General features: G+C 53.5%; 1 protein-coding gene across 4 annotated transcripts in view; it reads right to left on the bottom strand.

The window, feature by feature from the left end:
• The window catches only part of NMNAT2 (nicotinamide nucleotide adenylyltransferase 2), a 215,554-nt gene that overhangs the window by 20,521 nt on the left and 178,044 nt on the right, over positions 1-16,989 (bottom strand). For all 4 annotated transcript variants that reach the window (XM_070384824.1, XM_070384825.1, XM_070384827.1 and 1 more), the window contains 7 exons: positions 16,663-16,751; positions 15,808-15,875; positions 13,553-13,631; positions 9,787-9,913; positions 8,463-8,543; positions 7,279-7,323; positions 2,079-2,155 (listed from right to left, as the gene is read on the bottom strand). In XM_070384824.1, the coding sequence (XP_070240925.1) occupies positions 2,079-2,155; positions 7,279-7,323; positions 8,463-8,543; positions 9,787-9,913; positions 13,553-13,631; positions 15,808-15,875; positions 16,663-16,751 (566 nt within the window). The remainder of the gene's footprint in view (positions 1-2,078; positions 2,156-7,278; positions 7,324-8,462; positions 8,544-9,786; positions 9,914-13,552; positions 13,632-15,807; positions 15,876-16,662; positions 16,752-16,989) is intronic.

Here is a 16,989-nt window from a genome sequence, read left to right as displayed (position 1 = left end):
GGGGTCCCCGCTTGGTCTGGATCTGCTGCACCTCTGGGAGTAGCCAGGCTGGGTGCTCTGATCCCCAGGGTGACGGTCAGGTGGGAAGATGATTGAATAAATGGGTGTCAAGTCTGCCTCCACTGCCACAGCCCCAGTACATCAACAGCTTTCGGTTTCTCAACTTTTCTCTTTTAACCAACGCATTCCTCTTCCGGTTGGTCCCACTTGAGCATTAGAGACCACCCGGAAGAGGAATGACCTGGGGCTCTTTTCCCTGGTCACTACAAGCTGGACCTGACAAGGTCAGGAGCAGCCGTTTCGGAGAGAAGCTAGAGGCTCTGCTGTCAGCGCAGAGAGGCTGGCTGTGTTTCAGGGGCCCCCAGTTGTGTCCGTTTCAGGCTCCAGAAAGCTCGTGTCTGCCCTTGAGAGGCCCACATTACAAGTCACATGCAGCAAGGAGGCCCTTGAGACGTCCTGCTCACGTGCTGGCCCTTCAGGCTGCTGCCCTGTCACTTTATCCCTGTAAATCCCCTCCCTGGCTGCCAGGGCCTCCCCGTGGGAAGGGGCCTCCGGCTACTGCCTGGATTTGCCCGGATTCTTGAAAGAGCTTTGCTGAAATCTTGTACAGAACTTCGCCCACATTACTTTTTCCCTTCAAAGCAGCTTGCGAAGTAGAGAGGAAAGTAAAAGTTAATTAAGCCACTTAATCCAGAATTGAAAAGAGGTTTAAAATTTCACCTGCAAGAAATTGTTCAGGCGTGGAAAGGAAAGGGCTTACACAGTATAATTCGTTTCCCCTGAAACTCTCCCTCCCTGCTTGGTTATCACACAGCGTGTTAGCATTTATGCCCTTCACCTTGAACGTCTCTGTTTATCGATGTGTCTTTTAGGTAGATTCACTTATTAACAGTTGTATGTCACTGTGTATCAGGTGCTAGGCTGGGCACTTTACATGGACGATCTCATTTAATTCCTCCCAAACCCTATGAAGGTACTATTACGATGGCCATTTCTGAGATGGGAAAAACTGATACTTGTAATATATCTTGTCACAAGCTGTGCTGAAGTAGAACTGAGATCTTGAGTTTCACCCTGAAGGTTGTCTCTTTTCTCTTTCTCTTCAGAGACATATATGTACATGAGAAAATTTCACAAGCTGACATCTCGCCACCTAATACTTCCGGGCAGAGACTGTATTGTATATTGCTTTTTATCTGTAGCATTCTGAGATTTTAAATCTCAGAATGCTACAGATAACATTCTTTAGGTTTAAAAAAACAACCAAGGCTCAAAGGAGTTGAGTGATTTGCATGGGGTCACACAGTAAGTAATACAAAAAATGTACTAAGTCTAGAATATCTGCCATGAGAAACCCACTTTCAAAGGGCCATGGGCTTGGGAGCTAGCATTAGGTCTGACTAACAGATGAATGAATTCATGAAATAACAAAAATGAATGTATGTCTAAAGGGTGAGGAACTTATGAATTAGCTAGTTTAAGACCATCTCAGCCAGATTTGGTAACAACTTGTCCACTGAGCTTCTAAAGGGTATAGGTTTCAATTCCTGGTTCCCTAAATCCCAAGTCAATTGCCAGAAGGATCCTACTGACCTTTTATCATTAACTTCTCCCCTCTTGACCCTTTTTCTCTTGTTAAGGAAATTCTAGGGTGGTATTTACCACCTCTTCAAAAAGAATCAAAGGAAAACAAAGCACATAATAATTTCAAAAGGGCAAAGGCTTTTTCTTTTTTAAAAAGACCTCTCTCCCCCACCTCTCCCCACCAGCACACATACTCCAAGTGCTGTTTGGCGAAGGTATTCTATGACTCAGATTGCTTTTTTCCCAGGGGCTTTCCAGGAGCAAGCATGAGGGGGAGTGAGTGTAAAAATACAGGAGGAGATAAAGCTTGGGGGTAGTGAGAATTTTTTCCCATCATTATGTGAACGATTGCCCTCCTGGGAGCTCAAGGGAGATGGGAGACTCAAGCTGGGGAGGGAGGCTAGGTGGGGAGGGAAGACCAGGGGTCAGAGTCGAGTGCGCCTCCCCATCCTGCCCCATACCAGCTGTGCGCAGGCCATAACCCTGCTACTCACATCTGCCTCGTTCCACAGTCCTGGGATGCAGAAGGACTCCAGAAGGTCACTGCCACACAGCAGCAAGATCCGCAGCTCTGAGGAGGGGGGACAAAGTTAGCAAAGGGAGAGGGAAGCATTCAAATATCAGCCTTCTTCCTCTGACCAGCACAGAAGCGTCCCATCCCTGGGGCTCCAGAGCCCAGTTCCAGCAGGCAGCACGCTGTGTGCTGCCCGGAATCCTCTGCTCAGCCCTCCCCCAGGCTCATTTACAGACCACTCTCATTCCCTGCAGGAGGAACCTCTCTCCTGCGGAATGGAGCAGACAGAGAGTAACTGTCCTGGTTTGCTGGGACTGAAAGATTTCCAGGGTGGGTTTCATGCTAAACCAGGATGTCTGGTCACCCACAGTCTAAGGCAGCTACACGCCTTGTGTGAGGTCTAAGAGGCTCTCTTTTTTGCTCTATGTCAAACCAAAGTGCCCATGGAATGTGGCTTCTCTGCTGCTGGGCATCCTCTGGGGTTTGTCTTCCATCACAAGCGTGACGTGATGGGGGCAGGGGACATGGAGTGCACCCTCAATTCACCAGCTGGCTCAGCTCATCAGACGTCTTCCCTGTACGTGGCCACTGTCCTCAGCAAACGGCTTGAGAAGCGAGCCTGCCCCCACCTTTCCAACTCCCAGGCACGTTTCCAGCTTATCACTAGTTTTTCTTCCCTTGTTAAGCCCAGTCTGAATTATCCCAGCGAGGCCACTGTCGCTTAAAACAGGCAGCAAACTGACTCAGGCATGAAAACTGAGCAACGGGGGTGAAAAAGAATCCTGGGATTCTCAGAACCACGTGGGGAGAGACCTCCACCTGGGATGAGATTCAGGTCATGTGTTGGTTCCCGGGTACTTTCCCCAGGCTCTTTCATCAGGTGCTGTGCTTAACTGCTCAGCCGTGTCCGACTGTTTGCGACCCCATGGACTGTAGCCCACCAGACTCCTCTGTCCATGGGATTCTCCAGGCAAGAATACTGGAGTGGATGGCCATGCTCTGCTCCAGGGAATCTTTCCCAACCCAGGTATCAAACCCAGGTCTCCCTCATTGCAGGATTCTTTACGGTCGGAGCCACCAGGCTATCATCAGGGGGCTGTGACTGTGGGCATCCTGTCGGAACCAGTGACACAGCCCTCCTCTGAGCCTCCAGAGACCGCTGCCACCCTGGCCACAGAGGCTGAGGGCCGGCAGCTCTGCCCTCCTCAGACCCCGTAGCTAGCTCAGGGAACTGCGGAGGACTTTCAGGTGGTGAGCGCGCCCTGGGTGCAGGCTCAGTGGGAGACTGCTGGGCTGACAGGGTCAGCATCTTACAGTCCCAGGTCGGCACAGCTCACCCTCAGGGAGTCCCCTGCAGCACCGGAGTCTTAACGCCTAAATATTCCTGCAGCCTCCCACCTCCCCCTCCCCTGTCACACTGTCATCTAATGTTCTGTTTACATCCAGGGACCTTAATAGAACTTTATATACCCAGGGCCTAGCAGAGTGACCTGCGCACAGTAGGTGCTCAGGATGTGTTGAATGAGCGAACGACAGAGAGGCTGGCCACAGAGGCCTTCTGGGTACCCCGGGATGGCAGTGCCAGATGGTGACTGTGGCCTCGGCTCTTGCAGCATGGAGGCCCTGGTCATGGTCCGCCTCCAGCCTCGGGATGGCTGAGAGGAGCCAGACCGGGCTGACTCTGGGGTTCCTGATGTCCCCTGTCCCCTGCTCGGAGCCGCCCAGAGTTCCAGGTCAGATCTGTTGAAAGGCTACAGCTCTATAACTGTGGGCCTAAAACTTCGGTTTGGAGGCCATGTCCAGGAGACATGCTGGCCCTCAGCTTTTTCTACATCAGTGGTTCTCAACTGGGGGCGATTCTGCCTCCAGAATTTGGCACGGTCAGGAGACGTTTTTTTGTCGTCAAGGCTGGAGAGAGAGGTGTGCTACCGGCACCTAGTGCTGGGAAGGCAGGAACGCGGCTCAAAAGTCCACAGGGCACACAGCCAGCCCCCACACCTCAGGGTTACGCCTGTTTCCTATGACAACGGCGGTGTGGTTGAGAAGCCCTGCTCTGCGGCCACGGAAATGAATCTCTTTTCAATTCCCTATCCAGAGACTCACTTTCTCACTCGAGTATAACGTGGGATTATTTTTAAAGCCAAAGCACAGCAAGTTAAAGCGGGGGGTTTCCACCTTTGCTTGCAGCACTGGAACGGATGGATTTGTCACAGACCAGAGGCCCCAGCCAGAGAAGGCAATGGCACCCCACTCCAGTACTCTTGCCTGGAAAACCCCATGGACAGAGGAGCCTGGTAAGCTGCAGTACATGGGGTCGGTAAGAGTTGGACACGACTGAGCGACTTCACTTTCACTTTTCACTTTCCTGCATTGGAGAAGGAAATGGCAACCCACTCCAGTGTTCTTGCCTGGAGAATCCCAGGGATGGGGGAGCCTGGTGGGCTGCCGTCTATGGGGTCGCACGGAGTGGGACACGACTGAAACGACTTAGCAGCAGCAGCAGAGCAGCAGCAGAGGCCCCAGCAGGGCTTGGGAATCCCATGTGTGGCCGCTGGAGGGCAGCAGTGGATTCTCCGGTTTACCCTAGGAGATGAAGGCTCACGTTCTCAGCCTGCAAGTCTGAGACAGGCCTGGTTAAAAAAGTGGAAATGGCACCATAGATGCTAACTGAGCTAGGAGAAATGGCTTTTTCCTTCTCGTGAAGCGTGCAAGGGGATTTCAGAAAGAGGAGGTGTGAGCCAAAGGGCCTCACAGGGCAGTGGTCTGGGGGCCAGGCTGCTCCTCTGGGCCCCACTTCCTTCCCCAGTTCAGGATCCAGGGAGCCAGAGTCAGCCCTCCTCGGTCACACTCTCCTCTCAGCAATCCTGCTTCTGTGAAGCCGCAGGCCCCGAGGCCCTTTCCAGCTCCCATCACACACCGAGGCAGCAGCCACCTGTACCACGCCAGGCCACGAATCCATCCACACAACTGTGGCCACTCAGCTTTCCTTTCTCTGAGAGAGGGGGTCAGATGGGGCCAAGCTTCACAAGGAATGCTAGAAGCATGGCCATGCCAACACCCACTGCATTCCCTCTCTGTCCAAGGGGGCACTCCCCAGGCTGCAACCTGATACACGGACCCTGGGTGCCGGGGAGGTGAACGAGGTCCCAGGTGAAGCTGGCTCACAATACATTCTTCCCGGAACAAGGTATGGGAGGAAAGTACACACTGGAATACAGTTGAAAGGTTGAAGACTGCTCTGAGCGCGGCTGGTCAAGAAGACTTTGTCCCCGAGACGATAGTCACTGGCCAGGTATGGAACCGCCAGGCATGGGGAGTACAAGGCTTTTGGGTGTTTGTGGCTGTGGAACCTGGGGGTGAATGCTCCTGCTGGTTTGGGGGAGCATCCGGAAGTACTCTTTCCTGCGGCCTTCAGACAGCCATGTGCTGGTAAATAAAAACTATTAAAACTTAAAGAATCAAGGAGTTTCGAGTACTTATTACCTCTGTTTTTAATACAAAGTATTTAACTGCTGTGCTTAGCCACTCAGTCATATCCGATTCTTTGGGACCCCATGGACTGCAGCCGGCCAGGTTCCTCTGTCTGTGGAGATTCTCCAGGTAAGAATACTGAAATGGGTTGCCATGCCCTCCTCCAGGGGATCTTCTCAACCCAGGGATAGAACCCAGGTCTCCTGCATTGCAGGTAGATTCTTTACTGTCTGAGCCATCAGGGAAGCCCAAGAATACTGGAGTGGGTAGCCTATCTCTTCTCCAGGGGAACTACCCGACCCAGGAATTGAGGGGGTCTCCTGCATTGCAGGCGGTTTCTTTACCAGATGAGCTACCCAGGAAGCCCATTTAACTGCTACTTAGTATAATTTAATTTTTTTGACTGAGTTTAACAACCAACTGGTAAAATTTCTGAAAATTTTCAAATGGTTCTAGGAGGTCAGTATGAGTCAACTCAGGTGCATCACTACCGGGGATCAGAGGACAAGACCCAGAGAAGCTCCTAGAAATGATGTCACATCTGCTAGGCCTCCTGGGAGAACCCAGTGCCGCCCTGCCCCTTCATCCCTAGGAGGGGGCCTGGAGTATCTTTGCAGCTGGAAGTTGAAGACTGAGCATGCCCGCTGGACACCCAGCTGCCCCCGATCCTAGCACCATGGAGATGACACCCTGGCCCCCTGCCTCCCTTCCTCCTCAACCATCCCTATTGGTTCAAGGTTGGAAATTGGAAACCTGAGAAACGGCAGTGTGTATGTGTTAGTCGCTCAGTTGTGTCCGACTCTTTGCAAACCCATGGATTGTAGCCCACCAGGCTCCTCTGTCCATGGGATTCTCCAGGCAAGAGTACTGGAGTGGTTTGCTGTTTCCTTCTCCAAAATGGCATTAGTCAGCCCCAGAGTCAAAAGAACGAGGGCTGGATCTTCAGCTCTCCTGCAGAGTTGAATTTGGATTTGTAGGAGAGACTCAAAGATGGATATTCTCATTGATGCTGAGTCCTTTGGGGACTTCCAGCTGTCACTGACCCTCCTTGTCACCTGGGACCTGCAGCAGCTCGAGCTCCATTCTCGTCCGTCTGTGCTTTTCCGGCTTCAGACAGTTCTGTCTCTAAGCTACTCTGGAACCTTGAGAAAATGTGCTTCCCGGCTTGTTTCCTAGGGCTGCTCAGGACTCATCTCATTTCTAGGGGAGTCAGCGCCTTCCCATCCTGACAGCTCCGTGCAACCCCCTCCACCTGCTCTAGCCTGGGGCCTTTACTGCCTTCACACAGTCAGGGCCTTAGTGTCCACCCAAGGCTGTGGGGGAGATCGCAGACATGGCTCCAAGCACTGGATCCCTCCACTGAGGAAGGTAGGGGATCTTCTGTGGGCACGGTGTTGCGGGCAAGAGAAGAATCTCTGGCTGGCAATGAACTGAACTTCCGTATCTTTTGAATGAGATGAAGAAGCTCTGAAGGGGAAACTGCCCACGGACCCCATCCTACCTCCAGGGATCCTGCCGGAGTCCAGGTGGGAGATGGTACAGGTGAGATAACTAAGAACATGCTCTTAGCTTGAGAGCAATTAATTACCCTTCCAAGAGCAGACCCTGCTGCAAACACCCCCCAGGGGTTGCAAGCCTCCCTCGTCCCCCACTGTGCCTGTTTGGAGGCAGGAGGCCCTGAACATTCCCGCTTTTTCAGCCCCACTCACCGATCTCCTCGTACCGCATCACCGTGCCCAGGTTGGCATTCTCATCTAGGGAGGCAAGAGGAAATGCAGAATCAGGGAACCAGCTTCCTGGTACCTGACTCTCAATCTGCCCAAGGGGCTTCTCAGAGGGAGAACACGGGCTGGGATGGGTGGGTGCGAGTAGGGACATCTGAGTATCATAAGTGGAGAGCATGGTCCATCTTGTAATGGAGAGGGAACACTTCCTCAGGCTCCAGGGCAGGATTCACTGTTCTGGGAATTCAGAACTAGACCACCTGGCTGGGTAGCCAGTGATGGACACACACGCACTCACGCCGAGCGCCTTCTGTTTCCTTTTGTATTGGAGTGGGAGGAGGCTGGCCACAAGAGCAGCATCCTCAAACCTAGGGAGGCAGTTGGCAGAGTCACAAGGAGGTGGCCCTCTCTTGTTCAGGGCTACCTGGTTCAGAGAACAAGCAAAGCTGAGCAGGCTGAGATTTTTCATATGGCAGAAGGCAAAGCCCCAGGAAGATGTGAAAGAGACAGAGGCTTTGCCGTGGGTGCTGAAGGGGTGCCCCGCATGGGGCCCACGGTATGCACAGCACCACAGAGATGACACTCTGGCCCCCTGCCTCCCTTCCTCCTCGACCATCTCTGTTGGTTCAAGGTTGGAAGTTGGAAACCTGAGAAATGGCAGTAGTCAGCCCCAGAGTCAAAAGAATGAGGGCTAGACCGCTCTCCTGCAGAGTCAAATTTGGGTTTGTAGGAAAAAGAGACCCAAAGGTGGGTATTCTCATCCATGCTGAGTGATCCATTTTTTTCCTCCAAAAAAATGGAGAAAATTAAGAAAAGGACGTGTATGTTCTTAGCCTCTCAGCAGAAGTACTGACATGGGCAGAGCCGGGAAGACCTGAGAGGGGCCGCTGGGCCCCTGAGAACTCTCAGGTGGGTGTCTACTTTCCATGGAGGGAGGCACCAGCACAGCCCAGAGAAGGACGGTGAGTGCGGGAGATCTCCGGGAGCCTCAGGCCAGGATGGCCGCATTCCTGGGCTCCCGTCACAGATGGGCTCTGCAGGCCCGGTGACATCTTCCATTCTCTCTCAATCATTGCGCTATAAGTGCTTCAGGCCACAGCAGGTGCTAGGAGTGTCTGCTGCATGAAAGAGGGAGGAGGGATAGAAAAAGAGGGGGGCTGCTCCCTTACCCACAAAGGTGAAACGCTCCACTGGCGGGCGGACACAGCAGATCCGGCTCAGGCTTTCTCCCACCTTTCCCAGGATCTTGGCTACGGGAGAGAGCAAGACAGACAGGGACAGACAGGGAGGACCACTCATAACTCACACTCTCATCAGCACCGCCTTGGGGCCCTGGAAACACAGGACTGCGTGGAGGGGTGGGGACTGGGTCATGGAGGCAGAAGGAGGCTGGAGAGAAAGAACAGAAAGGTGACGGCCCCATTTCTGCTTCTCATTTCCAGTCCAAGGAATAAGCATTCTGAGCCCTAGACCGGAATCTATTTTCTGGTGGTGTTTATGACAGTGTTGAAAAATTGGAAAATATAGAAGAAGAATACATATTAAAAGGAAAAGAAGTATCCATAATTCTACGGCTAGAGGTAACTGCCACTAAAGTCGTCATCTATTATTTATTTTCTTCCATTTTTATTATGCATCAGTTCAGTTCAGTTCATTTCAGTCACTCAGTCATGTCCGGCTCTTGCAACTCCACGGACTGTATCCCACCAGGCTCCTCTGTCCATGGGATTCTCCAGGCAAGAATACTAGAGTGGGTGGCCATGCCCCACTCCAGGGGATCTTCCTGACCCAGGTATCGAACCTGAGTCTCCTGCAGCTCCAGAGTTGCAGGCGCATTCTTTGCTGATGAACCACGCGGGAAAGACCTATGAGCTGTGTAACCTTTGGCAAATCACTTACCTTCTCTGGAGCTGTTTTCTTTTTGTAAGTGGGAATATAATATCTATGTCACAGAATTACTGCATTAAATGAGAATCTGTGTAATGCACGGAGCACTGTGCAAGCAGACACTACTAAGTGTTGGGTAAGTGCTGGGGGCCCTTGAAGGGATGACTGAAGCTGGCTGGGGGGCTGGCGTTACGGGCTGGCCGCAGACTGCCCGGGTTTGACTTCTGTCCCTGCTACTTCCCACCGTGTGACCTTGGCAGAATGCGCAACCTCCTTAGAAAAGGCAGAGGAAAACGTTCCCTTTGGTACCTTTAATTCCCAGTTAAGGCAGTCATATTTATGTTAAAACACATACCATCAACTCCTGTCTCTCTCTGTCCCTGAATCTGTCTCTATCACTGTGACTATTTCTCTCTGATGCTGTTTCTTATGGGTTCTCAAAGCATGGTTCCTGGACCATCGACTTTTTAAAAATGCAAATTCTCTTCCTTCTCCCAGACCTACTGAATCAAGTTCTGGGACAATGCTTAGTGATCTGGGTTTTAACAAGAACTCCGGGCGATTCTGAAGTTCGAGAGCCTCTGCTCTACGCCAGCGTTTCCCTACCTGCAGTGGGCTTGCTGGGAGCGTTGTTGTTCTGGTAGATGGGTTGGGAGGTCTCATTTCGGGGCTGTCCGATCACAGGTGTCATGGAGGGTGTGTTGACGTTGGAGAGGATGCAGCCAGTCACCCGCTGCGGGGAGGAAGAAGAGCATAGTCACTGAAGTCTTTTCTAGTTATCCCCAAACGCTCACCTGCTTGGCCATCATGGAGAGGTGTCCCAGAGCTGAGAAAGAGGACTGGGGGAGGGTTCCAGACCCTAGGTGTGCGCTAGACTACACTAGGCTGGTAGGAGGCGAGATGGCTCCCTGGGAAATGCATTGGATGTGTTGTTGAACAGACCTGGGTTCAAGTTTGAGTTCTGTCCCCTTCTGGCTGCATGACCTTGGATAGTTAACTTACCTGGTCTTGAACCTCAGCTTGAATGCCTCACTGACAGCGGCAACAAGGGCCATCTTTCTGGCTTACACGAGCGACCATACATGGAGCGCCTTTAGAACATCTGGCAAATGGCAGAAACTGTGCACATTTTGTGACTTTCCATAGAATGCGCGTGCCTTTCCCGCCTGCTTCATGGGACTCAAAATGAGGTCATGTCTGCAGAAGGGCTGTGCAAGCTCGGGAAAGGTCACACAAACACCAGGCGCTATCACCACCTGCCGCCTCTCCAGGCCAGAGATGCCAGCGACAGGGCCAGGCTGGGGAGTGGTGCCAGGCCAGAGATGCCAGCGACAGGGCCAGGCTGGGGAGTGGTGCTGGGCGGAGCAGGATGTCTGCGCTGCAGGAAGGGGGAGGCGGGGCTCTGGGAACTCTGCGCCTGCTCAGAGTGTAAATACACATTCCAGAGCTAAACGGAAATGCTCTGTGCATTATCCATTGTGCTGTGTTATCTGGCCTGCTGCTTCTCTTGGTGCCACAGCAAACACAGAGCTGATAACGCAGCATTCTTCACAGCTGACCCAGAAACAACCCCCCACCCACCCCCAGCCTTGGCCCGTGGAGGGTGGAAGAGCAGCTTCTGGGCCACAGAAAAACAAAGGATGAATTTTCAATCTGCTGAGCTTCACAGGGCTGTTGCTTATTCAAAGTCCCTTCCCTGAGAGCCAGCTTCCCCTCATCCCTGGCCCACCACCCTTTCTGGATTACCGAGTCCCTCTGCCAGAGGGCTTCCCGGGGGGCTCAAGGGTAAAGAATCTGCCTGCCAAGAAGGAGATGCAGGTTTGACCCCTGGGTTGGGAAGATCCTCTGGAGGAGGAAATGGCAACCCACTCCAGCATTCTTGCCTGGGAAATCCCATGGACAGAGGAGCCTGGCGGGCTGTTACAGTCCATGGGGTCATAAAGAGTCAGACACGACTGAGCACACAGGCTGCCAGGGGACCCCCAGGTCCCAGGGCTGGGGTGACCCTCCAAAGGCATCCTCCACACGCCACCCTGGAGGAAGAGTGGCACATGAGTCTTTCTGAGCCCTGGAAGGGCAGGCGTTGATCTTGTGGGCTGACTTGTCACTTCTGTGATGGGGGGAGACAGGCATGACAGTATCCTGCTGCATCTGGGAGCCAGCCGAGGTTGGGGACCACGGGATCATCTCAGCCTGCTTTGTGGGATTCTCTGGCCGGCTGCGGCTGGTCGAGTGGAAGGGACAGCCTGCCTCCCTTTTATTATGATTTCACCTCCAGAAAAGAAAAACGCCACATTCTCAGTCTGGGAGCCGAGGAATGTCTTCCTCTCGCTGCACGCATCATTAGTCCCATTCGACTTGTTCTGTGCTGGAGAAGAAACGTGCTGGCCACCTGCCCCGCTCTGCCCTCCAGAGGCTCCCACGTTCTCACAGCCTTGCCTCGCCTATTAAGCCCCGTGTCTATCTCCCTGACAGGTCCACTTTCCATGCCAGGAACACCGGCCTGATGCCGGGAGCGGGGAGACCGGGAGTTACCAGCAGCTCCAAGCTCCCGCTCCTGATCCAAGGTGGGGGGCCATCAGGACTGACATTCTCTGCCGGCTTGTGACCATCACTCAACAGCTGTGGCTCCTGGCCAAGCATCTCAGGCCCAGACAGATGCCTCTGGGCATGAGTAACAGAGGGAGGGTTCAGGAAGCCCAGACGTTTAGACAGCAGAACAGCAGCCAGGCTTTCTGGCTGGGCAGAGCCAGGGCTCAGGAATGCCTGCAGGGTCCCTGAGTCCTCATTCCATCATGCAGCCTGAGGCTCCTGGTGACTGAAAGGAGCGCAGCCCCCCAGCAGCACCCCTAGCTGACCTGTAGTGTGAGAAATAAGCTTCTGTGAAGCCATTGAGATCTGAAGGATATTTGTGTATCTTAGCCTGCCCTGACGGATACATCCTTATACAGTAAGACAGGACGTCTTTTATTGCTGCTGCTGTTAAGACCAGCCCAGAGGAGCAGGTCAGGGCCACCTTGTCCTGTCGAGGGGACCAGGAAAGACTCAGGATGTCTTAGAACGGTTCTCAAAGCAGAAAGAAGGGGGTTGGGTTTTCTTTAGCTTAATAGATGAAGCACCAGCCAGCTTGTCCTTTCTGCTCCTCTCGCTCTTAACTCCCTGGATGGTCTGGAGTCCCAGGTCCACGTCTGTTCAAATAAAGCGGGTAGAATGGGGGTGGGGGGATGGTTGAGGCTGCTGAGAGCTCCCCAAGAAGATTCTGACAGGCCCTCTGACCGTGAACACAGATGGAACGGGGGCGCTCCCTGTGTCAGCATGATGCCACTCTGATCACTGTTTGGGGCGGGGGGAGGGCTCTGCATCAGGACCAGTGGAGGCGAGCGGGAAGCCCTGCGTCTTGTCTTGGTGGGCCGGGCTTCTTGCCGTCAATGGCACTGCCTTTCACCCTGTCAAGGTGGAGTTGATGGGTTGGCATCCATGTGTGAAGGGTACTTTCTGCACATGCCGACGGGTGCTGCTGGCTGGCTCGTGCCCTGTGCTTACCTAGCAACCAGCTCTTCGGTCTCTGCACCCGGCCACAGGCCCCGGGCAGCTGTCAGGGTGGGTGAGGCAGTCACTGTGGGTCCTAAGATACCCTGGTTCACCTCTCTGCGCTTCCTGGTTGTTTGGGCACTAAGTCGTGTCCGACTCTTTGTGACCCTACAGACTGTCATCCCCCAGGATCCTCTGGTGGGTTCATGGGATTCCCCAGGCAAGAATATTGGAGTGGTTTGCCATTTCCTCCTCCAGGGGATCTTCCCCACCCAGGGATCGAACCCCTGTCTCTTCCATTGGCAGGCGGATTCTTTAGCACTGAGCCAAGACGGAAGCCCAGGCTTCCTTTTACCCACAAATAAATCAGAGGTGAGAAGACACTGTCTGTGCGTGGACTCCTGTGAGGAGGAAAGAGTGTCCTGATGTACAGTGCCTGCAGGAGTGCAGTGCTGCAGCCCTGGCATACCACGGGGCAAGGGGACCGCTGGGTCCTCCGGAGGTGCGGTGGGCGGACCTGGCCGCTTGTGCCTCCACCCAGCGCTGCTCTCTCCTCCTTCTCTCATCACTTTGTGAAGTTTCCCAGCTGCGGGGTTTCTGAATCCTGCCTTGAACTTGCTGCCGGGAGATGAAAGCTGCCCCAGTCATATTCAGGAGGAGTTCAAGGCAGGGAGTAGGCTCTGGGACTGCTCTGGGTTCCCAGTTTCATTGCCCTCCTGGATGCTGCTCAGAGCTGGTCTCCCCAAAGCTGGCGGAGAAGCCGGGAACAACTGGGGCAGTCCACCTTTCCCGGGCCACCTGGCTGCTATGGGCCCCCAGCCCAGAGCCCGGCCCAGCTCACCTTCATGAGGTCCCGATGGTGTTCGAGGACGCTGCAGGTCGTCTGCCAGGTGTCCTGGTAGCACTCCCATGGGTCCACCCTGACGATCGGAAAGACAAATTTCCTTTGGTTTCCATTCTCACACTCTTCGCTTACAGGTTCCTTCCAAAGGCATAGCTCAAAAAGCTTACACAGACTTGGTCATATCGTGTCCTTAGATCTCAAATCAAATAAAACATGAGCTTGAAATACCTTCCTGAGCCTCAGTTTCCCCTCTGTAAAATGAGAGGAAAATGCTACAGGCTTACATGAACCGATGCTGGCACTGGTCAGGCCGAGTTTAATACCAGCACCAGACCCTCCCAACTGTGGGGCTTTGCGTAAGTTATGTGATTTTTGGTGCTCACTTTCCCCATTTGTAAAATGAGAATAACAATAATAACTCTCCTGTGGAGTTATTAAAGGGGTCAGTGAGTTGTACATGCAGAGTGCTTAGAATCGCATCTTGCTCCCATTCTGGGGAATTCTCTTCTGGACCTTATAGGATTCTGATAAGAATGAAACTAGCCACGCCCTCATCAAGTGGTGACTGCAGGTACCTGAACTGGGGAAACTGCCCCTGTCGGGCTCTGCGTGTGGTGGGGTGCCCAGTGGGCATGGAGGTGGGTGCGGCAGCCATACCAGAAGGCACAGTCCCCGGACCAGCCACTCCTGCTTCACGCAGGATGGGAAGTGAGCCGGGACCCAGGCCCAGAGGGAGGCAGTGCTCGGGCTTCATTACCAACTTAATGAGCTGCTAAACTGGGACGTTTCTCAAACATGTTCTTAGCAGCTGAGCATTCTGTCACCTCCCACCAGGCAGCACAAGTAGGGTTCCCAGGGACGAGACCTCACGAACTGAAAACCCTCAGAGGCCCGGCTTGCCCTGAGCCTGACCTTCTCAGATCCCTGACCTGAGACAGGCATCCTCTCTGAGATGGGCAGACCCTGGACCTGGCTGAACAGGTTCCCCAGTGCCCAGGGGCTTTGTGGGCCCAGCCCCCATCTTCAGAGCTAGCTCTGACCTCTCTGGTGACCTCAATTCTCAAAATTCTGATGTTCCCAGCCCCTGGAGTGTTGAAGGAAAGAGGGAATTATTTCAGAGTCTTCTAATCACAGACAAGCAGGAACCGTCTCCTGTCCCACACTTCCCCCACTGGACCCTTCTCTCCCCCGAGATCATGACGGGCAGAGCTAAGAGGCTTCGCTTCTACCCAGACTTGACCACAGATGCGCTTTCCTCGCAAGCTCCTTGACTTCTCCTGAGCCGTCTCCTGACCTCACCTCTATGTCGGGGCAGCGGTGGGTGGATGGGGGGATGAGACAGTCTATAAAGGGCATGCGCTGCTCCCACAAATCCCTGCACACAAATGGCATGGATCACCGTTTAATTATCATCTTTGCTTCCCTTCACCGCTCTCGTTTCCGCCCACCCCATCTCTCCCCTGCTAACTCTCTGCAGCCCTCATTCTGAGGTCAGCGGCCCTTCATTTCCTTCCTTTCATGGAAACCTCTAGGTGCTGCTTATTCTTTCATGAGGGGGAATTACGGGACACATGGTGTGTCGTTATTTTTTTTAAATCATCATCTTCTCATGCAAATTATAACTGTAGGAGCTTTGGGGAGCATAATTAGCATAATTAGTGGAAGCCTGCGTTAATTACACCGCCAGCTCAGCGGATAATGGTGTCTGCCATCTTAGCAAGGGGACCGTCCAGGGACCCTCTGAGGGAAAGGCTGTGTGCACTCATACCCACCTCCCCCCCAGCCCCCGACACACACCTCTGTCCCACCCTCGGCACGGGGCCCTAGGGAGCCTGAACAGGAGTGGAAAATAGCCAAGGCCGGGAACCTTCCCTGAAAGGTAGTGAAGAGCTCATGGAAGTGAATGGGGATGGAAGTGGAGAGGCATTTTGAGTTTTCTGGCCCTGCTCCACCCCAATCCCCATGATATTTTTGGAAACTCTGAAAAGACTCTTGAGTCCACAGGTGCCAGGGCAGATGAAACACTGAAAGCTCCCTCTTTAGTTTCACGGGCTCCATGGCTTGGTTAAAAAATAAGTCACCAGTTAGCCCACCCCAAAATGTTTACATGATTATCACCTGCATGGGGCTAATATCTCCCCCACACTCCCCACTCCTGTGGGTTCCGAACTGCTGTGGGGACCCTTCCTCTTTCCCACCCAGCCCCAGGAGTCCCAGGGCCGCCCACTTTGGCATCCTCAGGCCCACCCTACCTGATCCAGTCAGAATTCTGGACGGCCAGCTGACACATGATGAGACGGTGCCGGCTTGACACAAGACCCTAGGAAGCAACAGAGCGGTTGCTGGGAGGCCGGCCCTGCTCCCCACAGCCTCCCCAAGACACCATCCCAAGCCAGCCCGTTATAAAGGTGCAGCATTTTTCAGGGCTGACGGAGAATGAGAGTGGGAGCCCTCCACGTGGCCACCTGCCACACACAGCCATGGAGTGGATGTGCCGGAGGCAGGAGAAGAGAAAGAAGGGTGTGAGCGGTACGCTCCCCTCCCCATCAGAGTCAGAGCCTCCACCGACGGATGAAGCAGCCAGGGTGCACCCAGCACAGAGATGAGACAACATGGCAAGTGCTGCCTGGTTTCCCGGCTCCATCGGGCTGGGTGACTTCCCCGGAGCCCACCAGGTGTATCTGGGGGAGGAGGTGAAGGACTTTGACAGCATCCAGATTTCCTGAGATGTGTGGCAGGGAGGGAAGGAAAGGGAACATGAATTGTAAATCAGATTATAAGAGGCAGAGGCCTTTTCTCCTAAAATCCTAGGAAAGATTGCCCAGCCCATAACCAGCCACCAGTCTGGCATCCTTGGCCCTCAGCAGGGGGGCCAACTCCTCTTGTAGTGCGTTCTGACTGGGCCTGGGCATGGGCAGCTGTTTCTCCCAGCTGCTGCCCAGCTCCCTCTGGCTCAGGTCTGACTGTGGTCCAGAGACGGGAAGCAGGACACCTGCTGCTGGGGGTTTTGCATTTCTAAGAATCGCAGCAGAGATGACAGCGGGGCCAGGGGCATCATCAGGTCAGGAAAGGGGGTTAGGGAGGATGGAGACAAAGGAGAAACCCACCTGTTTTCCATAGGAGTCGTGGACAGGAGACACGATCCCACCAATGACAATAAACCTTCCAGTTTTGTGCAGATAATCCCTGGCTCTTTCTAATTAAGAGAAGAAAACCTCACATTACAAAGAGGAAAGGTGTGGGTTAAAGGTGATCGTTGAAATCAATACCTTCAGCTCTGTAAGGCTTATTCCCCATCTTTCTTGCCATTTAAATGGAAAGTGCCAACTTTCAAAGCAAACGTGGGTGATTCAAAAGGTGCTGGAACCAGATTTCAGCTCCCAAAGCAAAATGATTTAGAACTCAAGGGGATTAATCCAGGTTTAAAGGTCCAG

Source organism: Bos mutus, chromosome 16 (assembly GCF_027580195.1).
Source record: "Bos mutus isolate GX-2022 chromosome 16, NWIPB_WYAK_1.1, whole genome shotgun sequence".
NCBI lineage: Eukaryota > Metazoa > Chordata > Mammalia > Artiodactyla > Bovidae > Bos > Bos mutus.
The sequence above is the reverse complement of the archived record's forward strand: the minus strand, read 5'-3'. Positions and strand labels throughout refer to the sequence as shown.